Source organism: Siniperca chuatsi, linkage group LG12 (genome assembly GCF_020085105.1).
Source record: "Siniperca chuatsi isolate FFG_IHB_CAS linkage group LG12, ASM2008510v1, whole genome shotgun sequence".
In the NCBI taxonomy this organism is placed as follows: Eukaryota; Metazoa; Chordata; class Actinopteri; order Centrarchiformes; family Sinipercidae; genus Siniperca; species Siniperca chuatsi.
Genome location: NC_058053.1, coordinates 17,873,048 through 17,900,212, shown reverse-complemented (window position 1 = coordinate 17,900,212; position 27,165 = coordinate 17,873,048). Strand labels below are relative to the sequence as shown.

General features: G+C 37.1%; 2 protein-coding genes across 2 annotated transcripts; both read left to right on the top strand.

Annotated features, from left to right (window-relative positions):
• Window positions 1-4,932: 4,932 nt before the first annotated feature.
• Window positions 4,933-20,699, top strand: ankrd10b (ankyrin repeat domain 10b). Its single transcript, XM_044216576.1, has 6 exons — window positions 4,933-5,344; window positions 6,283-6,435; window positions 7,490-7,581; window positions 16,724-16,989; window positions 17,682-17,789; window positions 20,116-20,699. The coding sequence occupies exons 1-6, from the start codon at window positions 5,147-5,149 to the stop codon at window positions 20,304-20,306; spliced, it is 1,008 nt and encodes a 335-aa protein (XP_044072511.1). The 5' UTR covers window positions 4,933-5,146; the 3' UTR covers window positions 20,307-20,699.
• Window positions 20,700-21,365: 666 nt separating this feature from the next.
• On the top strand, window positions 21,366-26,686 carry ube2al (ubiquitin conjugating enzyme E2 A, like). The gene is made up of 6 exons (XM_044216580.1): window positions 21,366-21,583; window positions 23,495-23,575; window positions 23,698-23,723; window positions 24,675-24,764; window positions 24,844-24,932; window positions 25,873-26,686. Exons 1-6 carry the CDS (start codon window positions 21,540-21,542, stop codon window positions 25,999-26,001), a joined length of 459 nt encoding a protein of 152 aa, XP_044072515.1. The 5' UTR covers window positions 21,366-21,539; the 3' UTR covers window positions 26,002-26,686.
• Window positions 26,687-27,165: the final 479 nt, after the last annotated feature.

Below are 27,165 nucleotides of genomic sequence, written 5' to 3'. Positions count from 1 at the left end.
ATATAAACATAGCATCCATCCATTCATCAATTCTCTTAACGGCTTGTCCTGTTCACAGGGTGATAGAAACTATCCCAGCATGCACTGGGGTGTGAGACCGAAGGAATAGCATTAAATTGTTTCAATAGCAGTAAAATGAAACATATTTCCGTGACATCATGCTCCTTTGCTACACCATACACATGAAAGTTGTGACATGAAAACTCACCATTACCATTACTTTCTATAGCAGATACTGCAATTTAAATATCAAATTATCTAAATAATAATAAAACCAACTGAACAGGTTATTGCTCATAATAGCATGCAATAGATCACACAAATGTATACTGTGTCAAATGTCTGCCATGCAAAACCAGTTGTCCATTGAGAGCCTAATTTAATGTCAACAACAGCTGACTATGCAGAATATGATTAACTCTGAACTCTAAATAATTTTATGTTTAAGTAAAGGGGAAAGTGTGTTTACAGGTTTTGGAGAGCACTACTGCATATGGGAAAAAAAGTTGTGCAAAGCTTTTTGTAAATCCAGCGAGAGCTGTGTGAAGTGTGTTGATAAATTGCCTCAAGTGATGTTACTTGAGTCAGCGTCGGTTGGGGCTGTTTGAAAATGAAAAACATCTGGGGGTTTGGAGTAAGAAAGACGTCTGTAGCCCGCTACTCATCTCTGCTTGAGGCTAGCAGCTCGAGGCTACATTAGCCGCTACTAGCATAACACACTCGAATCTCCAACTGAACTATCAGTGAAATTGCATTGTGGGTAATGTAGGCCGCAGGTTTTTACAAGGAAGAAGAATGCATGGAATAAAAAAGATGATATCTGTGGTTCTGCTTTATCGATTTTGATACTTTCATAAGCTGTCCATCATGAGTCAGACAATGTTATAGGAGCTGAATGCTAAATCAGTGGAGTACTCTTCTAAAAAGACAATAAAGGTCAGGTTATGTGCGAACAGAACGAGTTTGTGTTGTATGACCACGATGGAAATGAAAAGTGTTTATAGGTGTTCCAAACGGCCACACTTGAAACGGAGTGAAAAGCCGGCCATCATAGAGAGGGAGGGAGACGCGATATAGTTTAAATATGGGGATAATGGCACACATTTTCAGACAGCCTCTCCTGGAATGCATTCATTGTGTTGCACTCGGTTATTCACATGAAAAGTGAAAGAAATAGTTGTGACTATTGTGACTAAGAGAGCTAGAAGGAGCACAACTGGTTGCACTGGTATCTCTTTTTTATAATTTAATGAGGAAGCGTTTCTTTGGTGTCCAGTACAATCTGTGACAAAATTTGAAACTAATTAATTGATGGTTTGGATTTTTTGATGCACAGAAAATATTTTTCCATACCGTCTCCCAATCAATCTGGTCTACAGATAGCTCTCTTGTCCAAATTGTGTGCAGTGGTAATTGTTTTTGCTTAGCTTCAAGAAGTAGGTAAAGGATAGGCAGCTGACACTACCCTTTGTTGAGAAGGATTAAAGAGCCAACTGTGAACAGGATGTGTTTCGAGAGCTGATCCCCATGGGACTCCATATGCTCTGAGGGCATACATAACCATTTCTAACATTTTTGGTGCCACTGGAAGACCTGAAACTAGACTTTATAGTAATTCTCCACCTTGGCCCTTCTTCCAGTTGTTGTACATATATAAAATCAGAGGACTCCCTAAATACTTATCTTCAATAAGCACTTATGTTTCTGTATCTTTTGTTAAAGTTGGACTTAAGCATGTTATTATGGACTGTAATACTAATATTCAGTTTAATATAGCCTACGTCATAGCCTGTTGTAAATTGGGTGCATTTTTTAACACAATGAGTGGAAAATTTTCTTCTGTGTGGCCCTCTAAGGATTAGTCTGTTTGACCCTAGGTCACTAAACTGGACATTGAGCATTACATCTTAATAATAATTGTGCAATATTCTGTTTACTACTCAAGTGCAATATTAGTTTTCCCTTGTTAGTTTTTCTTATTACTGTTACGGATATACCTCAATTACTCTCGACAGTACATGCACCTCCGCTTTTACTATTATTTATTACATAATTAGTGACATTGTATTTATACTGTACTTCACCATCTACCAGTAAACCCACTTGGTACTCGACACTTAGTTTATCTTATACTTATACCAACATGTTACTTAATTTATTTCTGACCTGTTTATAGTGTATAATATCGTTTTCTCCTGTGTGCACTGACGTAAAGAAGAGCTACTGGAACAAAGAGTTTCCCTACGGGGATCAATAAAGTATTTCTGATTCTGATTCTGAATAAGTGACATACTCTGTTCTTTAACTGGAACATCTGTTTTTCTTCCATATTCATTAAAGTGTGTGCGTTTGTGTGTGTCATGGATATTATTAATGACCCCTGCTTCTCAAAGCATTTCTGCATACTGTTGTGTTATCTTGTACTAATGACTGTCCAAAACCATAAACATTGACCAAGATGTCATTTGTTGAAGAGAGGTGAAAGAGGTCATTTGGAAAAACTGGGTAATGAAGAGCCTCCCAGATCATGTTAAGAAGTTAGCCAATGAAGTGGAGCATGGTGTCATCACAGTGATATCAGTATGACGCACTTCACTGAGGTTCATTAGCATTCCCATCATACCAGCGCCTTTCTCATAACAGAAAACAGCTCTGGAGTTTGCCCAGTGCATGCTGGGATAGACTCCGGCCCACCGCAACCCCCCACGGGATAAACTGGTTTAGAAAAATGGATGGGTGGATGGTTGGTGCTTGGGAGGAACAAAACAAAGGAAACTATGTCTGCAGATGTTTGATAATACTACTACTACCACTGTTGCTGCTAATAACAATGATGATGACTAATAATAATTATGTCTGCTTTTTTCATCCATGTAGCTTAAGAATTCAACCCATTAATGACATTGAAACCAGGAAAATACAAACGTCATGGCTTCATATATTTTGCCAGAACTAAATTCAAGACTGGTCTGAACTAAAATGATATTGATTAGTTATTGAACCATATTGGCTTCTTATGGATCAGGAGGGAAATCAACACTACATCATGCAGTAAAGGTGACCTACTGTGGTCAATATCTCCCTCTAGTGTACAGAAATAATTCTTCACCTTGAAAACAGTTATGCCTATCAATATTGTTTGTCATGTACTGTATACAGCTTATGTCCAGTGTTAGGGCTTATTTGTATACAAAAAGTAAAACTCATGTAAAAATAACAATAATAGTGATAATAAGATAAAAAAAGCAGATATTCTGGTATCACCACTTGTGTGCCTTTCTACGCTGGTCAAAGTGTTGCTTGTGGTTGTCCATTTCTTGTTGTATACTTCCATCTTGTGGTAAAGAAGAAACATAACACTTAAATATTACTTAGATTTCCTCAGAGGGATTTAAGGCATGGCATGGTAAATATTATTTCTCAGTGTCACTGGATGAGTTTGGCTGTAAGGGAAACTGTAAATGGATTATGGGCTGCAGGTGACATTGGCTCACCTTTCTGACAGCGATTTAAATGTGAGAAAAATTAGTCAGACAATGATATGGATATCTTCCAAAGTAAGTCTTTTTAGTAACTTTAATTTGCTCTGTGTTTTCAGTGTTTCCTTGCTGAGCCATGGCAGATGGATAGTAAAATAAAGATGCCATTTAGTACTAAAAAGACTAACTTTATAAAATATCTACTTGATTTGTCAAACTAGATTGCTGAAGCCTCATATTAGCTTTGGTTGAACGTCAGAATTAAATGTTCTTTGTCGCCCATCACTTACACTGAAAGTGCTTTGAGAAGGGATCTGTGTATACTGTAACAGATGGATAGGATGTAATTCCTTTATTTCATGTCTTTTTGGACTTATTATTTTACCGCAAACATTTATTGACATAAATCTTTGGAAAAGCTTCAGGACTATGATCGAGGGGAAAACACAGTACAAGATTTATTCTTTCAGCTTTCCATCTGCAATTTTTTAAATAATAATAATAATTGCCTTGAAATTACTAGTCAATTAATTTCCACCTTAATACCTTTAAATAGGTGATTTAAAAGTAGCTTGACCACACCAAATTGTGAATTCAGTCAAAAACTTACCTGGCAGTTACTGCTACTCTGCTAAGCTAACGTTAGGCTAGTTTAGCAGGACGAGTTTGACTGTTTTTATTCTCCATGACTGGATTTAGCTTCTGCCTTATTTATGTGGAATAACAACTAAATTACCAAGATGTTAGTTTACCGAAATTGATATATTTATAACAGTTATGGGGCTTTAGTCAAGGCTATCTGTGGCTCTCTCTAGCTAGCTGGAACAGGAATTGGCTCTCTTGCTTTAGCTGTGTAGTTGACCGTTTAGTTTTGGTTTGTTGTAACTACACATTTAACATAGTTTTATTATACATTTATCTGGCAAAATAAATGTCAACAAGTCCGATTTTGGTCTTAACTAACTTAGCGAACTAAATATAGTTACTGCATTTTGGCTTTGTAAGGCAGAATAGCATGTAGAAAGGTAATTCCGGAAGATGGCGGTAAAGCTCCTCAAAGCTGTTTGCTAACCGCCAAAAACGCCATAAGGTGAATAAGAAAAATCAGAAAATCAGAAGGAAAAGGGCACTGTATGGAAGAAAATCATAATTAACCTAGTCAATAATAATGACTAGGTTAATGGAACACGGGAAGTATTCAACAGAGAAAGGACATGATGGAAGAAATGAAAAGATCTGGGCTAAGAGGAGCAGGATTAAAGAGCGTACTGGAGTTTGGATGAAGTGGACAAGGCAGAACATGTTTGGAGATGGGAAAAATCTGACAAACCGGACACTGGAGTTAAGATGAGTAAAATGGCGGTAATGCAACACAAGCGATGTCAACTGCCGTTAAATGTGAAAGAAGAAGAAGAAGAACAAAAGTCAGGAATGTGAAATCCAGCCCACAGTTTGCAGCTTACTCGGCGTTTCTCAAGTTTCACTTCGGCGCGTGCTCTGCCCTGGCCCCTGTCTGCTTTGTGTTGTCAGGCAGAAAGAAAGACAGGCAGGGTGGCGTGTGTCCTGAAATACAGGCACCCCCATCGGCGACCAGAATAAAACAATAGCTAGTCATTTTGCTGTCTGTTCTAAGGTAGTTAGGTATTACTTAGCTCCGTTTTGCTACAATGTCGGTGGGATTGGAGTCTGGATTCTCGAGCGAGGAGGTCTTAAACAGCCGCTTCCCTCTCCATCGGGCATGCAGGGATGGAGATGTCGGTGCCTTGTGCTCCCTCCTTCAGTGCACCGCAAACCCGGCTGACCTGACGGTGGAGGACACCTTCTACGGCTGGACGCCCATACACTGGGGCGCTCATTTCGGAAAGGTACCTAGTTTGCTGGGTGTTTTACGGGTTAGGTTTTCTCTCAATGGACATTTTGGTGAAACGGTGAAAATGAGCGCCAGCGCTCTCCGACATGAGCCTAGTCTCGGCCATTTCCTGATGTTTGCCTTAACAGTTAGCTGATGAGAGTAAAAAGCAGCCATCGTTAACTGGAGGCAGACAATGGGCTATAAACGTGAAATTGGTAACGTTACTGCTCTATAGCTAACGGATTTTTCATAATTTGTACCAGTCTGCATTACATTTTAGGTATGTTTTGCGAGCAAAAAGCTTACGTTGAGCGGTAACAATATTTAACATTAACGTAACTTAATGGCCGTTGGATGAGACGCTGACAAAAGAACCCGGAACGTTATGAGAAAAATGAACGTTAGTTAGCTTAACTAACGTTAGTTAACGTAAACGAAAATAACGGTACTGATATTACCAAACACTTAGCTAACGTTAAAATAATTTAAAACCAGGTGATATCTGAGCACAAAACTGAAGTAGCTTAATGGTCAGTCATTAATTTTCCGTTTATTTCTGTAATCTTTTTCTAAAGCTTTAATGTTACATTAAAAACGTGTGGCTGATTTAAAAGCAACGTCCCACTTAATCCCACTTTCAACATTAATGACTCATTTCTAACTAAATGTGTATTGACCTTAAAACGCGCACATACTTGTGCTAAGATTTGTTTTACACTAACTACACGTTGGGAAGGGCAGGCTTACAGTTTGCGCGGAAATTGGATGCATGCCCACAGCAAGAGCTATGAAGGCTCAGACTGGAGCAGGCCACACAATGGTGTTGCATTTTTGCCTCTAACCAGCTACTGTACTACACTTGTCTATACCTGCCCAATGTCTTCTTTGAAAGCAATGAATGAAACACTGCACATATCTTATAATCTGTGTCTATGCATTGTCTCTTCACAGTTGGAGTGTGTGATGCGTCTGGTTCAGGTGGGCTGTGGTGTAAATGCGGTGACCTCCAGGTTTGCACAGACGCCCACCCACATTGCTGCATTTGGGGGCCACCCTGAGTGCTTGTTATGGCTACTCCAAGCTGGTGCAGATATTAACAGACAGGTACAACATCAGATGCACACTCAACACATGCCTGCAGTTCAGTTTGACACTTTGAAAGTCACCCAACTTCTCAAGCAAGTTTACAGGAATTTTCCTTGTTAACATTTCCTGGAGAAATGCGTGTAAACATGATCTTTCACTGACAGCTACAAAGAAAACAGCACATTACAAAGGGACTGTAGACTATATGTGACTCAACATTTAACAACAAATCACAAAAATCACTTTCACATAAAAAAACCCTCATATTTATGTAGGCATAGGTAGGCATGTGTGAGTGAAAAGAGTAGCGCAGTGTGAGAGATTGAGCTCAGACTGATCCCATCAAGGAGGATCCCTCTAAAGTGGGGTCACGGCCCTCGCAGTGTTTATCTATCGCATTTTCTGAGAGTGCATTTGCTCTCAGACTGTTATGCGTTGTACTCGTCACGTCTTTTCCACTTTGTGTATTTTCATGCACAGACTTCATAGACTGGGGCTATATTTAATGCTCCGCTGCACTGCTGAGAGAAATCAGATTAGTAGGTCACGATGACATAATCATGAAACACATTTCTAACAATTGGCTTTAAATTTGCTCAGCATATGTTGAAATAAACACCTGGGGAAATTCTAGTATTTGTGACCTTCCCTCCTCTTGGATTCATAATATTTTGACTTGGCTGGTTTTGGACAGTAGAATAGCTCAGGATTTGATCACGGCCCACATTACATTGTGGTTAGAGACAGCCTTCTGCTGTATGCTTCCCCCCCCCCCCTTCCATCTGCACTCTTACTAATGTGCAACTGTAAATGTGCGTGGGCGGTGGTGAAGTCTGGGTGAAAAGTTCAGGCTCTGCCCTGTTATCGTTCTGGAGTCTGTTTTTTTAACCTTGGAAATGTAGAAAGAGGCAGTTAGGGAGCGTATATTTGATTAAATACTTAACTCATATATATATATATATATATATATATATATATATATATATATATATATATATATATATATATATATATATATATAAATACAGTCATGCTTTTCTGTGTGTAACTGCAGTCTTTTGTCATCACGCAGGACTATGTGGGCGAGACGCCCATCCACAAGGCTGCTCGTGCGGGCAGCCTGGAATGTATCAACGCTCTCTTGATTCAGGGAGCGAAAGCTGAGTAAGTCCTTTGATCAGATCTGTGTCTTCATTTCTTTTCCTCTGTACTATCCAACATCTCAGTTACACCTTTACAAGGGATCGCCACCAAACTAAAATCGAAGCACTGATGAAATTTACATGCTAGATTTAAATGTGGTTTCTACAGTGTTGCAAATAAAGTCAGAGGATCTGCAAGTTAACCCTACAGATCTGAACATTATATTAAACAAATATCAATTTTAAGACACATGCAAATATGAGAACTTTTAAGTAATTTGGAACATTACAATTTTTGATACTATGGCTAAATCACTTTAGGCTGTATACTAGGTATAACTGTAAACAGTGCTGGACATCATATTGTAAAAATTTGAGCATAAGAAAAGACCAAATTGAGTGCAGAAGTAGTCTTTTTAAAGATCCATACAGTAAAACACCACCTTGTCCTGCTAATTCAATTCTGGTGTTAAAATTATATGTCAAAGAATTGTGTGAAACATTTATATCTCTTCCTCCAGTGGCATTTAATTAATGATTGTGGTGCAGTTTAATAAATAGCAAGGAATTTGAACTCAAGAGTTGATTTTTAGCTAGCTTGAAACTTTTCTTGTTTACAAGACAAAATACATTTTAATCACTCCAGCTTAAAACTGTTTGATCATGAGATGTGTTGTTAAATATTAATATAATTGGTGGTGCTCCCTTGAAAATGTGACAGATTTTGTTAATCCTTGAAATTGTTGTTTATTATTGCAACAATTCGCGTTAAGTGGCCCTCTGTGTGTAATAATATTAGCAAAGACATATTTGGTTCTTAGAGAATTGTTTATATATAATTTCATTTACATGCAGCAAACACTTTAATATTACCTTTTGTGATTTGAGCTGCATTTTAATGAAAGTAGATCATCAATTCGGCACGGTGCCTTTGATATTGACTAACAGCTTTGTAAATCCAGTGCAATTATTACACATACACGAGGACAACTTAATGTAAAGGTTGATAAACTGTTCTTAGCCTAGTAGACCATATTGCATGATCTTTGTTAAGTCTAGAGTGTGGTTTTCTTTAACACTTGTTTTGGTTAGTGTCTTACATACACAGCTTGACTAGATGACCAAATGCACATTGCCTTTTTTTCCTGAAGCCCTTTTACTGTCAGTATGAAAAGGTTATATTTCTGTTGCATAGAATGAAAATGCATAGATCATATATAATTGGTTGCATACTTTACATTTTTAGGAGACTGCACAAGAACTGCAAGATCAGATTTCTTAGCTTTGACTATTTTGGCTGCTGTCATTTCTCTTTTTTTTTTTTTTTTTTTTTTTTTTTTTTTTTTTTTTTTTTTTTTTTTAGAACAGGTGTCATTTGTTTTAAAGGATACAAAGAATCCTCTTGGTACTGACAAGGAGAAAATATATATAAATATATCATATAAATAAATAAATGGATTATAAGATAATTCATTTTACATTATGAATTTAACCAGCCCGGGCCACCCTGTTTCTTAGTAGTATTTTAAGAACTGGATAAATCTACCTTAGTTGTAGTGTTTAGCCACACCTTTTTACTTGGCAGCTGTTTTTGTGCTTTTCCATTTATAGAATATATTCTGTTATTGTTGGTGCACCTGAAGCATGAACAAAAGCATAAGAGACACAACCAATCTTTCCTGTTTCTTAAATTTAGACCCAAGACCCGTAGGGAGATAATACAACTACAAATGTATGTCTCAATAGATCATAGTTATTATTTGCCAAAAGTCATGTAACAACTTAATGAACTAAGCACTTAATTTACCTACTGCCAGAATCATATTTTATACAAGAATGCAAGCTTTACTTTTTGAGCTGCTTGTTACTCATACTCTTATCATAGTTTCATAAATCAGCTCATGTTTTGTTTGGTTAGAGTAAGTGCATGTAAAGCAGAACATATAATATTCTAGGAAGCTAACATTAAAAGATGAAGCAGAAGCATATTTTAATCAAAGATTTACATTTAAATGTTAAACTATTATCTTACTTGCATTTTCGTTTTTTGCAACAAGCCGTATGCCTTTTTTCTTTTACCATTGATGTCCAGAAACCCAAAACAACCAGGGAGTTTATAGATGCACAGTTTGTGTAGCTTTTGATCGTTTTTTTCGTCATCAGAGAAAATGGTCATTATGTGGTCTTATAAATCTGAGCACAGCAAATAATGTCAGTGGAAACAGTTATTCAGTGATACCACAGTGAAATAGTGAAATATTGTCTATGTTTATTAGGCACTTGTTAGAATGAGGAGAGAAGGCATTTGTATTTATTATTGAGTGATGTTTGATACTAGTTCTGCTGACCTTGGGCCTCTAACGACCTGTGGTTTCAATGAGGAATCAATCTTTTTTTTTTTTTTTTTTTTTTTTTTTAGGTTTGTTGAAACCCAAATGTATAATCTCTTCCTTGGAGTTTTTTTTTATTGTACTACATGGCCCTAGTGACATAAAACGCAAACTAAAAATCAAAGAATTGCAAAATTGTAAAAAAAAAAAAAAAAAATGTTATGCAGGTAGTAGTTGATCCTGACAGCTGAGATTGATTGATTTTTTATTTTTTATTTGTCAGACTATAAACCAAGGTGATTTGAATTATACTCTTAGTTCAACCTTAATTTTCCAAGGCATGTGAAACCCCTGGTTGATTTGACTGTTTCAACAAATTAAATCCAATGCGTTCATGCAGACATGTTTAATAAATGCTTCATTTCTTGTTGAGATTTTGTAATGTGCATTTGGTTATCAGCTGATGAGTAATATGTATGATGAAAATGATATGTGATTTTTTTCCCCCCCTGCAGATCACAGATATTACATTTAGTTTAGTTTATTATCAAGTTATAATTTTTTTTACTTACTGACTAGGAGGGAAACTAAGTCACACTAGGTGGGAGTGAGGCTCATGACAAAATAACTTTAGACTAACTTCCAAATTAAGTTGGTGTCAAATGCCAAAAACATTTTTTAATTTTTCACTTATTTATATTATTAAAAAGAAAATATGTAAATTAAATAAGAGGTTTAGCTAAAAAGGATTACCTAAAAACATTTGAAAAGCCAAATAATCCTTATGCGTGCATATGAAATATGGAGTCTATGAATATACATACACATAAGTAAAGTCAAATTTATTTCTGTAGCACATTTAAAACAACATGGGCTGACCAAAGTGCTTTACAAACATATGCAGAAGAAAACAGGTCAACAGAGCATAAGACACAGAATTAAACAGGTGCACTTTTATATGCAAAAAATCCAGTAACTCAATATGCCATTTGGATTAATAATATTTTATTGCTTGCATGATGATGTTGTGCGGCATAGTAAAAAATACTCTGGAATATCGTTCTATGAAATTTTGTGTACAAATTGCTATATTCATATAGTCAGTCACAATCATAAATGCAGGTCTAATTACTACCCTGTTTGAATTTTATTAGTAGTAGCAAAAGTGCAAGACAAACGCAGAAAATTAGGTAGGTAATTGTGTATAAATTGGCCTGTAAAATTACCTTTTCAGCTATAACTCATTTTTAAATTGCAGCAATATTTCAGCAAATCAACATTATATATAATAAATTACAGTAAATATTTTCTTCTAAATAACCCAGTACCACTGCCATCACAATTTACATTGAACTTAAACTTTATTTTTAGTCTTCTCAGTCTTTTTGCTGGCTGTATGTGTGTGGTGGTTTCTTTCATCCTTGAAGACAGCTTTGCCTCTGCGCTGCCATCTACAACAAAATTGAGACGACGATGAACAGTCTACAGTGAAACCCACTGCAAAAAGCATTCTGGCTAACACTGTGGCTGACTGGCAAATACACTTTGGAGTCTGTTTTGTCTGGTATTTCAGAAGATGAACTCCAGTGAAGTATTCCCATTTGTAGTTGTAGATCTATTAAGTGGAGTTTAATCATTTATTCTTTGAAACTTGCAGAGCCATCCACAAGACAGTCATTAACATGAATATTCATGTTTTCAAATTAAAATCAATGCCTCCAATGCGAAGATTCTTGACTAAAAGGACCTCGTCCTTTGATCAAATGTTTTGCGTCACGTCATGCCACCTCACATCTTCTGTTGCTCTCGAAAACACCTAAAAGACTACAACTAGCCAGCTGGCCCGTGCCTTCATGAGAGGAGAACATTAGTCTGTCAGTAGTCTGTATTTATAAATGGTCTAAACCGTATGCTTGGAATATATTTAGACCGCTTTGAAGCTGTGACTTTTCCTTCTTTGCACAGGCTTCATCAGCCTTGTTGCTTGCTGAAGAAGAAAAAGAAGAGGCGGCAGTAAACAGTGAGGAGAAACCATACTAAATGGATCCATCTCTGATTAATTAGGCGGAACTGCAGTTCAGAGAACTCTCTCACCATTTGCTCCCAGCACTGATTAAACACACTCAGTTGACCAAATGGCTGCCGAAAGAGGCTGACTCTAGACACCACAAAAACTACAGGCCGCAGATGATCAATGATCGTCCAACAGCACCTGATGGCTGACTGTGGGTTTGAGTCGAGGGCCTGATACTCTATTTGTTTTAAAATATTTGGATGCATTTCATAGTCCAAAATATGAACTAAAACTTTCGCCTTCAGGCTTTTATACATTTTCATGAAATGTTGGCTACGCACAACTGTATATGAGGTCAACTGGAACTTGAGTTTTTACTATATTAGTGGTATCATGGTTGGATACCACTGGACTACATTTTCCCATTTCCTATGGCCCAACCACCTGTGTCCTTTGCACTGATACCCCTATTTTATATTTACATATTTACACAGGAATTTTTCCTTGCACATGCTCGCCCTGAAGAGCCGTGGTTCCGGATGAAGGGACAAATGTATTTGAATGACAGAAGAGGGAAGTGTGCATATCCTCGTGTGATGTTTATCTTTGTCCCGTTACAAAGTAAGAAGAACTTTCCATTGGGACAGCAAGTACTACATCTGAATTGTTTGTCTTGTGGTGTTACCCAGCCTTAATGAAGAGACTGGTCTCATTTGCCCACTTCCTCTTATCATCTCTCCATTCAATCCTAATTAGACAAAATTCTCATGTTGAAATTAAATGAAAATTAAATTAAATGTTCCTAGATAAAACATTAAAATATAATTAAAATCCATTCAACGCAATGGAACAAAATGAGCTTAACATTACCTTGTGCAATTTTAATCTCTAATATTTAATAAAAATGATATCTAAACAATGTTCTGCAGAGTTCCATCATTAAAAAAGAGGTTTTTATTATTTGTCATGAGCCTCAAAGTGTTATGGTGGTCCATTAGCAAGCTAGCAGCAGGTAGGAAAGTGTTTAGAGGCTGCCGGTGATGAGAGTAGTGCAGAGACAGAGGCTTAGAGCAGCTGAGTGAGATGGGTTAGATTTACATAGCATCATGTACTGAACTGTGTAATGCTAACAATCATCCTGTTGCAATGGTTATTCACTGTCATTTCACTGTACCAAATATTTTACTTTATACACAGAAATGTTTTATTTTGTGTGTCACAGTATTAACCCTATACAATATCGTAGTCTGTTTTGACATCTAATCTTTGTCACCTTTTCCTTTATGAAAGTGACAATAAGTTACAAAAAAAGTTTTCTATACTGTTAACAGAAACAGAACCGTACGTCTTAATGTTTTGCAGCCATTGAATTGGAAATGACTTGGTTTTTTCAAGTAATCCTAGAAAGGGGGAGAATAGACACTGCTGAGTCTGCCCCGTTCCCTGGGATAGACGCACTGTTGTGGCATTGAGTGTTCTCACTATCGCTTCCTATCTACACACTGGCAAACTGTTGAGGTATTTCTTGCGGTGATTGGTTTTAATGCTAGGTTTTTTTGAATCAAAACTAAAGTTTTAAACCTGCATGCTTTGCTTATTATCCATGATTGTTCCTGTATATCTAGTGTTTTGTTTTTTTATTTTATGATTTGTTTTTGATTTTGTGAACTAACCATAGGAGCCCTTTATATGGACAGGTTTAATCACGTGAGTCCCATGTCAACATGTAGCATGATAATAGGCTGCCTCTGGAAGGTTAGACGATAGTTAGAGAAGATACATATTGTGTGCTTAGGACGGAAAAGCAAAGCATACCAGGCATTTACAAAGAATTAACGCTTCCTTTTTAAATTCCCACACCAAACCTGGGTTAATTAGTGTACTCTGTTGTCCATTTTTATGGATCAGTGCTTACTGTAGATGTCAGGTCTCACTAAAGGAATACTGTTTTTAGGATATTGTAAAGGGATTCTTGGCTTTGTAATTATGTGGTCGGTCATCTAATAATCCAAGGTGGAAGAAGGAACAAGAAATAATGTAGGAATTTAAGCTGCAGAATAGAATAAAGCTCAACGAGAGAGTTGGGGATTTACTCAAGAACTGTAGTGAGAGTAAGAAGAAAACAGTGAGATCATCAGACAAAAAGTATTAATTTATTATTTCCAGATTTCCATCTGATTTGCAGAATTTAACTGTACCAGTCAGGTATTTGAAATGGCCCAGACAGATCGTCTAACTCGTCTTTTTGTGTCTCCAAGACATAAAAAATGTTTCATAACATCTGCTGTTGTAACGCTACAGCACTTGAAACTCTGCTTGCTTCTTTTTGGTCTAACTTTTAGAACAAGGCTAGGATAAGCAAAAATCTGTGGGAGTTTCTATAACTGCTTTGTCAATAAAAACGAGATATTTCACTCCCTAAAATTATGGATTGACTTAACAGCCAAGGAGCGATGGGAAGGTTTGATGGGATTCGATCTGAGGTCAGCATACATGTGGCTTCCTCTGGACAACAAGTATGACAAGTACTTTGGGTGGCATTAAATATGGAAAGAATTACAATAAATGTAGTTGACAGTATGTGATTATTGCTTAAAGGATAAAATAATTAAGTGAATTCCTTAAAATATATTTTGCTTACAGTAATGTTTTTAATTAATTGTTGCATCTCTAGTCCATACTGGTTTGCTCAGAGAAACCTTTTCTGTTCAGAGAGAAATTTTGGTTTTTAGAGTACTGAATGATTGAGTTTACTGAGGGTTAAAAACAGCAGCGTATGATACATTCCTTAGAGTGAGACCAATCCATCTACCATACCACAAAATGGTTTCAATATAAATTTAGTTTCTTGGAATAATCCGTTGGAAGCGTTAATTTTGAAGGGGACGGGTAATGTGCAACAAGTTATTGTGTGATTTAAAATTGTTTTGTTTTTCAATCTTAAATTCTTTATAAAATGTTTTTCATGTGCACTAGCTCTTGAAATGTTTATTTTTTGCACAACTGTTAAGATAAAAATGCAGAGAGAGAACAATTTCTAAACCAAATGAATGACCAAACAGTAGCAGTGTACGTTAAATTCGGCCTCATTGTGTGGAAGCCAATGTCACTTGATTTTAACTTAACAGAAAATAAATAAATAGAATAGGATAAAACAGTGTTTAAACATACAGTTCTTAAAGCAGCCACCCAGTATGCATTACCTATTCTCTGGTGCATTTGATATATATATATAAACAGCCTGCAGATGGTGTTGCAGAAGTTTTCTGTCACATACGTAATAGTTAGTACAAGCTTGAATGTGTCCCAATTTTTGACAAAGACATGGCTGTTTGCTTAGAGAACTCATTTTGCAGTGCGATGACATTTAGACAGTGCAGTATTGTTGTGTAATTGGCCAATGGAGAGGAGAGAAATTCTCATCATTAAGCCCAATGGCCTCTATTGGTTAGGGGTAGACTGGCAGACATTTGTTCCTGCACGTTAATTTCACATTAGCAGGAGAAAATTGACTTTTCTGGCAATTTATTTACTAAATAACTGCAGCAACAAACAGATTAAATATTTTATTCTTAATTTACGTTGTATTTAATTGTGTTGATAAGTCTAGTTATCTGTCATCATTTTATTTTCCAGTGAAATTGCTTCCATACATGTGCAAGTCTGAAAATTGAAAACCTATGACACAGCACTGTTTGCTCATTCATTATTGCACTCAGAAAATGACCTTATTCCTGCTGCAACTGGATATGATTAACACAACTGTACGTAGTGCAAAGACTATTTTGACTTGTGAATAGTTGTACGAACGCTTCTTGTTTCTCTTGTTTTTCATTCTCTTGTTCATCTTTCTTGAACCAAGATGAAGACTAGGTCTTCCTAACTTCACCTTTCCGAGAGAAGATGTCTGGATTTCTAATGGTTGAAGGTTGCGGTTTGTCCTTGTAACTATTGATTCTGTGGAGTTTCTTCTGAAGATACAACTCCTGGCCTCCTGTGGATGATGGACTTCTGAATCTTGTACTTGTCTCTGAAGAATTCTACAATCTTGCTCTCAGTCTCAGTCAACAGTCTCTGTTGGAGTTTTGTTTTCAATAATACAGCTTATTTTCCATTTTTAGCTTCCCACTTTACACACACACTCCCATCAAATACAGTGTGCATTCATGTGGACATCCGCACCACTCCAGGTTTTCTTTTTGCAGCTTAAATGTGGGATTTGGCTACGTCATTGGCTGGAATTTGGATGCGGCATTGCAGAAATCCTTTAACAGTATCACCGGTGGAAAACTGAGATGACAGCGGCCTTTCACCCTTTGCAAAATCCTCCTTGATGTCGCATTTGTCCTGAAGACAAGACTAAGCTCTTTACATCACCTACAGAAAGTCTCCTTTGGATTCAGTGGATCATTTGATAGAAATATCTTAATTATCCTGTCAGGTTTGTCAGATTATTTCAGGTTCTTGTTCAAATAAACTGGTGCATACCATCAGTTGTCTTAATCATGTCCGTTTGCAGCAGACATGTTTCCCTAATTATTTGGAAACTGTGTCCAGATTTAAGTTCTGTGAAAGATGCAAATGATCCAAAAGGATCAGTCGTCATCTCTCATGAAGATGACGAAGACGATGTGAGAGGGTAGAGCAGCACAGGCTATTTCTATACATCTGTGTGTCTGTCTGTGTGTGCAAATACTTGTTTAATGAATGTGTGTGTGTGTGTGCGCGCGCTTGGGTGTGTCTTATTTTGTTTGTTTTTTTATTTGTGTAAATCAAACGTACAGTGAGTGTCCCTAAGACTCCTCCTTCCCGTTGTGCAGTATGAGGAATGCCAGTGGGCTGACTGCTGCTGACCTGGCCCACGCCCAGGGATTCCAGAAGTGCGCTGAGATTCTCTCCAATGCCCAGAACTTCCAACAAAACATGGCTCAGTCCCATAATGGGGCTTTTCTGAATGGCATGACCCAGAATGGGGGCCATGTTCACCCCACTGTCCAGGGGCGCAGCTTCTCGAATGGTGTGCCCAACAGAAAGAGGTCGTTCGATGGCATGGAAGCAAACCCAGTGAAGAAGGCTAGACCTAACGGTAGGTCACTAAGCTGATCAAATATGTTTTAGTTACATTTAGATTTAAACTATTTCTTTAAAAGGAAAAATGGCATCACTATGCTCCAGCTTGAAAGTCTACTATTTGCTTACACTATGCAGCAGTCATGCTGCACAAAATTACCGAACATTGCTGTTTGAGACAAATTCACAGCATTTTTGAGCACAGACGGGACAACTCCATATGGGATCTGTGTTTGTATGACTTCATATAAAAAGGATAGGCTGATATAAAATGTATGTGCATGCACCCTATATGTAGACTTCCTGTTTGTACTTTATACATCCCAACTTCACACAACTTATTTTATTTTAGCATCAGGCATCAACTAACTTTTTTTGTTTTAAAACCAACTATTAATTTAATTGTGCAGTGTTATAATGTTGTGTGTTAAAGGAAAAAGATTGCCATTCTCGTCTAAAAGCCCTGCAGTAGAGTGGGCTTGAAGTTCAGAACCATAGTTGCCCAAAAGTGGACAACAAGATAACTTTAAATAATTATGGTTGTAACAGTTTAACACTTTAAAACAATTGCAGCAGAGCAGATTTTTATTTTAGCCAGTGGAACCTAATATCATGCCCTAGTGTTTCTGTCATGTTTGAAGTTTAAAAATTAAACTCTTTTCAGATATCATTCCTAGCTTTGTTTTTGTATGCATCTCTGTCTCTTAGGTCTTAGCATGCCACCAGAATTGTTGAATGGGAATGGGCCACTGGGTGGTGCTGGAGAGGCCCAGATGGAAAGCATGAACATGGAGTTGGCAGCGACTGTAACCTCAGGTGGGCCAGGACCCTTTGCATTTGGGCTGAATGGGTGTGCACCACCACAAGGGCCGGTGGCCTTGGATCAGTGTGAGAACCAGGCGGGGCAGGACTGGCTGAGCCCTGCAACTAAAGAGCTGGAGGTCATCACTGTGGCAACAATGCAGACCCCTTGTCGTTGCACCAACTCTTATGCCTACCTGTAGAGGGCCTGTGTGTGTGTGTGTGTGTGTGCGCGTGTGTGTGTGTGTGTGAGGGGCACACTAATGTTCACATTTGTCCAGTATATCTTTTTGGTATTGTGTGGCTATGTTTTTTGCATAATACATGCATAAAGTAATACATTTGTTTTGATCTGGTGGTAAGCTATATTTGAAAGATGTATAGCAGAGTGTGTGCTGTATTTTCTACTTTTCCATGTACCCAATTATACTCGGTTGGATAAAAATATTCAGATTTCTTTATTATACTGTTATATGTAATGCATCCGTCCAGTTATACAGATAATTGTTGTGTAATCCTTAATTGTTTAGGTTTATAATAAAAAGGGTGAGTTTTGTTTTGCACAGTTATACAGCAGTGTCCTGGATAAAATATTTGGCATTCCCTCGCCCAATGCAGTGGGTCACCAGTGCAAATATAGGTCATATTGGCTTAATGGAAAAAATAAGTCTTGGTCACATTTCAAATCGGTCTTAAATATTGCTTATCAAATTATACATTGTTGCATAATAGGAAAACTTCATTGGTCACCTAAAGATGTTACTATTTGCCTTGTGCTGGGAACGTTGGTGAATTTCAGTATGGAATAGCTAAAGCGGTTATATCCAAATAGGGTGGAAAAAGTGTGATGTTTCTATTAAGAGAAATAGCTAAAAAAGAATGTGATTGGTATACACATGAAATGTAATATCTAAATGGTGACTGGATGTTTTTCTTTATAAATGTTTCCCCCCCCCCCAGTTGAGCTTAATAAATTAAATCAAATATTATTTGATTTTAAATAATGCTCTATTGATGATGACTGATGTTAACTGCTACCACATATTAGCTGACGATGTTTTGTACTCAAGAATTACCTTATGCCAAAGCATATCCCAACATGAATGTAGCTCTTAAAGTATATACGATTCATTGTGCAGCTTTTTGGTAGTTCGTAGATGTCACGTACTAAGACATAGTGATCCATGGGCTTGGAATTTGTTTTTTCCTGTTTTTCCTTTGCGTTAATTTTGGCTGTGTGCTTATTTGATTCTCAAGTATGGTGTACGTTTACTGTGTGCGTGTTAGCAAAGTTTTTTTAGGCAACTAGCGGGGCTTGCACATCTGTATGATATATAATAATACCCAGTCTGATTTTGAAATTGGTTATTGGCCATTTTACAATCAGTAGTTATGAATAAACAGTACTGCTCAAGGAAGTTTGCATGGATTTGCAAAAGGCCTTATTTCTTGAGCTGTATTGAATAGTTGATCAATAATTTAATGTACATTATTTTCAACTTTTCTAGATACTGGTAAGGGAAATTCTTTCTTCTTTGTATTTTGTAGTACAATTTCATGTTGCTGGTGGTTTCTGTTTATTTTCTTTTACATGCCAGAAGGTTTGAGTGTATCACATCCAATGCTTAGTACTGAGCAGGTTTAGCTTTGTACTTGATTGTGTGAAATCATTAAATGTTGATCAATTTTATAAATGTGATTGTGGTGGACTTTTGTTTTCTTGATGTATTCTAATGCATCTGTCAAGTCCTGTCCCTATAGCATTTTTGCTGGCCTGTGAAAAAAGTGGAATAATTTTCAGATGAATGCAAAGGAAGGGTTATAAACATTAAACTAATTTCACTAGACTAAACTCTAATTTAACTCATTGTGTTGGATTTTGGAATGCCAGCACGTCTGGAAGATTGAAGATTTTCTTGACTTGACAAAGTATTTTAAATACTACTGTGAAGACAGAACTAGGTCACTGTGTAATAGAGCACTAAATAAGTCAAGGCAACCACAGATCAGGATGTGACCTATTTAAAACAAGGTCTCAGGTCTCAAAACCTGTAGGGTTACACAAGGCTCTGGAATGTATGTTGCAATTTATTGATCCACTTTTTGTTTGTAATCCAAATGGAAAGCCAAAAAACTTTTTTTTTTTCTCCAGTGTGTTGAAATGCAGTCACATAATGGCTTCTAAACTTCTCTGTAGTTGGCTGCCCCCTTTTAATAATTGTGCAAAACAAAGTCAATCCAGTGTTTTTGTTTCCCCTGCCTCTTGTTATATTTATAGAAGCAGGAATATGGTCATGAATTAATTACGTATACACACTTTGACTATTTGTCTCATTCCCAGTGGCAGGTCACAATCAACCACAGCTTCCATTTGGGTGTGATCCGGCAGCAGAAACACACCACGGCCAACTCAACTACAGTGACTCACCTGAGAACAACAGCACTACAGTGGAGCACCAGACATCTGTGAAAGCAGAGCAGTTGTATGACCATGCCCTCTTCAGCACCATGCTTCTTTACCATGGGTCCTAAAGTAAAAGATAGTTGGCACGCCATCCTTTTTGCCTGAATGTCATATAAACCTAAACAAGCATTAATTTTCCTTAAAGCCATTCAGGGGTCCAGTTATACATTGAAATTATTATCCATTTTTGGAAAGGCTGGCCCATTGTTGTGGATGAAATGAAATTTGTAACTGATGTGTTTGTGTTGTTAAAAGAGAAAGTGTTTGTTTAGCTTATTAAAGTTGATTAAGCTGTAAATAGCCTTGTTCTAATATACACTAAACATCTGTATTGAACCACTGGCAATACTTACTTTTTGTTTCTTTCTCATTTAGAAGTAGGGTGAGCCCTCACTCTTTATGTTGATAAAAGTGCGAGTACATCCCATGTTACTCTAATGATTAAAAAAAGTTTTGTAAAAGTTTGATCATCACTTTATTTTTGGACTGCTTCACATGTATAAATAACTTGTAAAATAAATCATTATCCTGGCAAAGCTACCATGTTAGCCAATAATAAATAAGTATCAATTGTGATAGCTGCATAGAAAATCGTGGTATTTAAGATATTTTCAAACGATAAGTCTTAAAAACTTTCTCCGCTTCATCCACTTTTTACTATTGAAAGCAAATTTTGTTTGTCTTAATATGGATTTATGACCTAACTGCAGTAATCAAAATGTTGGTTGGCCCATGTTTTATCCAGAATACTGCTTTAAGTGGTGCAGGCAAGGCTACCCCACTCGTTGGGGCACAGCTATTGGTGTATTCACAGTGCTAACAGTCACCTGTTACCAGGAGCGACCTTCATCATCTATTACGCTGCACAAACATCACGTCACTGTGACCACACCCCGTGACAGACGCCGCCATCAATCAGAATGGGGAGAAAAAACAAATGCTGTTAAATAAAACAAGGTAGTAGGTATATCTTGCCGGTATATGGCACAATGTATTCCAAAGGATACCTTGTTAACGGGACCAGATGTCTGTACTGATATTCCAATGACAGAAAATTCTGTTTAATTTAGGATTCAAAATTGTCTCCCCCTTTTCCATGATGTGGTATCGTCCAGTTAACCTAGCTGAGCTAACCGGAGAGGCAGGATTATCGAAAGCGACGGGGAGTGTCGGTCTGCCGTGAACGGGGCTGCTGTGAGGGGTCCAAATAGGCCTAACCATTAAATACAATATAACGTTTTTATAAAATAAGTTCCTGTTAAAGTGTCAGTGTTGTGACTACGTGTTCCACAAGTTAAACTATGTCAACCCCAGCTAGAAGAAGACTTATGAGAGATTTTAAACGGTGAGTTGATGGTCAGAAATTATACCGATAATGTTAGCTATGATTTGTCAAAAACAGCTAACATTAGCCTAGCTTTCGTTAGCTTGACATAGCTATCCAGTGTTTTTTTTAATATAAACATATTGATTCACCAGTCTCCACAGTAAAATATGGACGTAACGCAAACACTACAGTTTATCTCGCGTTTTTACTAACCTGAAACATTTAAGTGACATAACGTTAATTTTGTAGAAGCGCTTCTGCCGTAGCGAGAAGCTAATCGTGCTAGCTGATACATGCTAACAAGTTAGTCGACTAGGGTGACTATCAGTTTACGACTGCTTGCTAACTCTTTAAACAAGGTAGCATTTAAATGTCAGTGACCAGTTGGCCATCCTTGGGCAAAACACATTTAATGCAACATAACAAACGGCAGTGCTCTGTGAATTTAAGCCTGTACTACTTAGCGTTAGACAATATAACTGTACGTTGGCTAACCAACATTAGCTATGTTAAAATAAAAGTTTGGACGGTAAGTAATTATGGGCAGATTTACTCTGAATCTAGATCTAACGCCACAAAGTATTATCCAGAAATCCCAAACAAACACATTATGTTGAAAGTGAGAAGGACAACATTAAGCCGCAGAGGAAGCCACTGTGTATACTCGGGCTGCCTTTTCTGAAGTCAGCATCAGGCTGTCTTCTAACAGTAACAGAACATTTTGTCCACGAAAAAGCGGCAGCGGGTGCCAATATGAGTAAACTGAATCCTTTCATCTCCCAATTTAAATGAGCCTGGTTACTTCAGGGTCCTCAGACATGTTTACATCTCAATTTCAGCAGCTCCAGATCCTTTGATTGCACCGAGTATTATTAGCTTTTGTCTTTTAAGTTCTGACAGGACTTGTTGACCTGCAGAGATTTGGACAGGTCTTTCCAGGTACTGGAAGTGGTGTTGAGTGCAGGACCTCTGCTTTAAGACAGTGAGGGAACAGGAAAATTATTGCAATTTGGAACTAAGTTTTGAGGTTATGATAAATGTTTCTAACTAAGATATTGAAACCTTTCACGCTTCTATAATCCAGTAGTGATTGTGCAACTGACAGTTTTAATTATATGTGTCCTAAGGTTTGGTGCAAAGGGTGTAAGATATTAACATTTTAGTTTTGACCTTTAACAACAGTGGTCCTATTTTGCTAGGGTCAATATGATGAGAAGAGAAGTATTGTACCACTAACCACTCAATGCTCTGAAGCTTAATTTTCTCTTTAATACCAATGAGGTGTTGACTTTGGGGGAAAGTTAATGGTGAAAACAAAATAAGTACCCATATCACATAGCTGCTCCTATAAATGTCACATCTCCATTTTTCTCTCTTAATTCAAAGTTAGCTTGGACTTTAGACTGCCACAATGTGAGAGTCTCTGTAGTTGGTTGCTAACTAGTAAGTTGTGACATTAATGTTTATCTCAACTGATAAAACTTTAACCATGTTTCATAGTAGTTAATAAGAAATTACCGTGCCCAACATTTACACGATTCATGGCACTGACTTGATTTATTTAAAAAAGGCCGTTGCTTGGTTGCTATTGTGATATGTATATATTTGTTCAAAGCAGAAGGCTGATTTGCATTTTTGCGAAAATACTAGACATCAGGGTTAAGTGTGTAAGTGGCACAACCAAGTGGGAAAGTAATCAAGATATTTTTTTAATGTGGCAATTGAGTCTGCTTACTCTAGCCAGAAGTCTGCTGTAGCTGCCACCAGCCATGTTGGCAGGTGGAGTTATATTTATTTGAAATATTACATTTGGCTGAGGCTTAATGTTGAAAGAGGAAAGAGGCCATTGGATTGTGGGGTTCACTTGACTCAGTAGTCTGGCTAAATAAATCTAGTTTCTTTCTATAACTTTTTCTTTTTGTTATGAAGGCTACAAGAGGACCCTCCAGCTGGTGTCAGTGGTGCCCCATCTGAAAACAACATCATGGTGTGGAATGCAGTCATATTTGGGTGAGACACTGATGCACAGTCATAATGTATTTGGACAGATTTTTTCCCAACTACAGATCCTATAAATTTGGGCGTGAAGTACGGCATGAATGACGAAATATATTTTTTCTCTAACCTCACAGCCCTGAAGGAACTCCGTTTGAGGACGGTAAGCATCTCACTGTGTTCATGACTTATTATTTTGTGTAGTAAGCTATATTTTTACTATATTACATGTAAAACATCTCTTAACACAATAACTTTAACACATCCAAACCCCCTATTTAGAATATGTTTATATAGATACCAGTTACCAAACAACCCATTCCTGTAGAGAGACATTTAAAAGTCTTCTCTTCTTCAGTGTTTTAATATTGACTTTTACATTTAGATGACCAAGTAGAAATGGTGAAAAGCACTTTGGCAGCTTCAGTGATGTTTGCTTTCCCCCAGTTTTTTTCAGATGGAGAGGTGTTCTAATCTGTGTACCTATCACTTAATTGTATTGCCTGATTTTATTTATTTATTTTTTTTAATGATAAATAATTAGGGGCGACTGTGGCATAGTGGTAGAGCGGGTCATCCACCAATCGGAAGGTTGAACATGTCGAAGTGTCCTTTAGTGGCAAGACACTGAACCCCAAATTGCTCCAGAGGGCTGTGCCTTCGGTGTGTGAATGATTAGTTACTTTGATGAGCAGTTCTGCCATCAGTGTGTGAATGGGGTGAATGAGATATGTAGTTGAAGCGCTTTGAGTAGTCAGAAAGACTAGAATTTACCATTCATCATTTGTTTTTCTGTTTTTCTGTTCTGTTAAAGGGATTCTCCACCCAAAAATCTAATTAAGGAGTATCATATAAAACTTACTATGAAACTTAAATAACGTGAAACACATTACTGTTATTATCAAGTAAGTGTTGCAAATCAAGAAAGTATTTTAGTATTTCTCAACAGCCAAACTGTTTCTTCTTTCCCCTTTCAAGATTATTCCTTATTAGTGTTTTATAATAATAGTTGTTAAACCTGTAACATACAACTTTTCATGTTGATAAAGGAAGTGTTTTGTTCAGGTTAGGAGAAGTCAATGTTTTGTTTTGTTTTTGTTTGTCTTCGTCCCAGGTACATTTAAACTCATTGTAGAGTTCACGGAAGAATACCCCAACAAACCCCCCACAGTACGATTTGTGTCAAAGATGTTTCATCCAAATGGTAGGAATATTGTCTTATCTTCCGGCACATTATAGTGTTGATATTTGTGGGTAGTGAATAATTGTGTTTTTATCCACAGTCTATGCAGATGGCAGTATATGTTTGGACATCCTACAGAATCGTTGGAGTCCCACTTATGATGTGTCCTCTATTCTTACATCTATCCAGGTAAGAAGTGTCAATAAAAAACAGTACAATAATAGTTATTATAAATGCAGTCACGCCTTATTTAACTTTTAACCAAAAGTGAAAAACCTGAAAGGTATTCAGTTTACAGTGATGTAAAACAGAGAAAGCAAACACTGTCTTCAACATTGAGAAGCTGTAACCACATATCTGGTGTTTTTACTTGATAAAAGACTGAAATCATTCATTGTATATCAGAATAGTAGTAAAACTTTCTGTTGTTTGACTACAAATCGATGATCGAATAAGTAATACACACATAACATTGTACAAAATGAGCCCTTTCCTCTGGGAAAGGGAAAATGTTGGGTTAAAAATGACAAATATTTACAAACCTTATGCTCATGCAAATGCTTACAAATACAGTGAGATTTTGAATTTGATGCTAAGGGATAAGGCTGCAACTAATAATTATTTTCAGTATCAATTCATTTATTATTCAATTAATCAATTAGTCTATAAATGGTCATAAAATGGTGAAAAATGCCAATGTACCCAGAGCCCAAGGTGACGTTTTCAAATGTCTTGTTTTGTCATTTTTTCCTTTTAAACATAGACTCCAAACAGTTACCAAAAGTGTTGCAAACTAATGTTTTGTTGATCGACTAATCGATTAATAAACCAATAGACCATTCATCGCAGCTCTACTAAGGTGTAAGTAATTGTTGAGATAGAGAGACTGCAGAAAATATATGATTCTGAGTATCCTGTTTATATGTAATGGTTGTTTCATGTACTGTTCTATTAATTTAGTGGTAGTAAAAATGATAGTGATACAGTAAAAAAATGGTGATTGTGAAAGTCAGATGACACATTGAAAGATTCTGGTGTTACTGCCAAAGTAATCTGAAGCCCTGTTTAAACAGTACTTGAAACCATTTGTGAAGGCGCGTTGATGCAGTATTTATCTTCTTTTCCTCAGTCCCTGCTTGATGAACCAAACCCCAACAGTCCAGCCAACAGTCAGGCAGCTCAGCTGTACCAGGAGAACAAGCGGGAGTACGAGAAGCGTGTGTCTGCCATCGTAGAACAAAGCTGGAGGGACAGTTGACCTGACAATCCTGATAGCTGCTCTCTCCATTGTTAATCTGTGTGTGCTGCAAGTTTTAGTGGAGTACCTCTTAATCTTTGGGCCCCCCACCTTTTTGATTTTAAGCTTTGATGCACTTTACCTTCAATTTCCCATAGAATGTGTTTGTTTTCTTGCCCGCCAAGAGGGATTTATTTTTTCTATTCTATCCCCCTTTTCCTGTCCATCAGGGGAAATGTGCTGAATCTTGCCTTGATGTTTTGTCAGTATGGACTTGTGGGCCATTACCAAATAATTCTGGTGTGTTCTAACTTGCTCTAATAACTCCCCATGACTAATTACGTTAAATGCCTAGGATGGTGTATTAATTAAGTCATGGGTCGTCTTCTGTTGTGCTCCTTATCTTTTCTGTCAGTTTGTTTTCACAAGGCAGTTTGTCTGAGCTCCAATGAGATCATCCTACCTTTCCCTGGGAGAATGAGCAGCCTCAGCATCACGGACAACAACTAAATCAGACATCTTTACACCATGTCTTTTGCTGTATTGTGAACTCTGTTACATGCATGACAGAAAGAGTGTATTCACGTTCTTGTTCAGTACTCATGTATATAAGAAACCTGCAACTGAATTTATGTACAGATTTTGCACTGGTTGTCCCCCATGTCATTTTTTTCAGCACTTGTAAATAAAAAAAAAGGCAAATCCATCCTTGTGTGAAGCTTTTTATTGTAACTGCAAATTCTGTACTGTTTGACCTAAAATTACTTTTCTTGCCTTGACAGGAGTTAATACTGATGCTGCATCTCAGTTTTTAGGAGATTGAAGACCCACAAATGAACCTGAGGCACTGCCCATGAGGTAAACCATTTTTTGTTTTGTATACAAATGTTAATATATATCCACTATATAAAATATTTAATGGAGGTATATCCCTGCTATGTCATGTCAACATGGGGGTAGGTGACCTCTTGTTAAAGCCAGTTATCATACATGATATTCTTTAAGGGAAAGATCTGCAGGTGTTTTCACTCATATTGCCACAGTATTAATATTAAACGGACCAGAAATGCCACAGTTAGGGTTTTATAATGTGAAATCTATGGTCAGCAACACAATTCAACACAAGTTATAGGCAAAACTTTCCGCTCTGATTCTTTCATGGCTTGTTTAGAAGTCATTACAAAT

What these genes read in the sequence shown, in the direction of transcription:
- ankrd10b (XM_044216576.1), top strand. Translation starts at nt 5,147, where the DNA reads ATGTCGGTGGGATTGGAGTCTGGATTCTCGAGCGAGGAGGTCTTAAAC. An exon ending in GGGGCGCTCATTTCGGAAAG is followed by an intron (nt 5,345 to 6,282) that starts GTACCTAGTTTG and finishes GTCTCTTCACAG; the next exon opens with TTGGAGTGTGTGATGCGTCT. An exon ending in GAAGAAGGCTAGACCTAACG is followed by an intron (nt 16,990 to 17,681) that starts GTAGGTCACTAA and finishes TCTGTCTCTTAG; the next exon opens with GTCTTAGCATGCCACCAGAA.
- ube2al (XM_044216580.1), top strand. Translation starts at nt 21,540, where the DNA reads ATGTCAACCCCAGCTAGAAGAAGACTTATGAGAGATTTTAAACG. An exon ending in CTTATGAGAGATTTTAAACG is followed by an intron (nt 21,584 to 23,494) that starts GTGAGTTGATGG and finishes TTTGTTATGAAG; the next exon opens with GCTACAAGAGGACCCTCCAG. An exon ending in CTATTCTTACATCTATCCAG is followed by an intron (nt 24,933 to 25,872) that starts GTAAGAAGTGTC and finishes TCTTTTCCTCAG; the next exon opens with TCCCTGCTTGATGAACCAAA.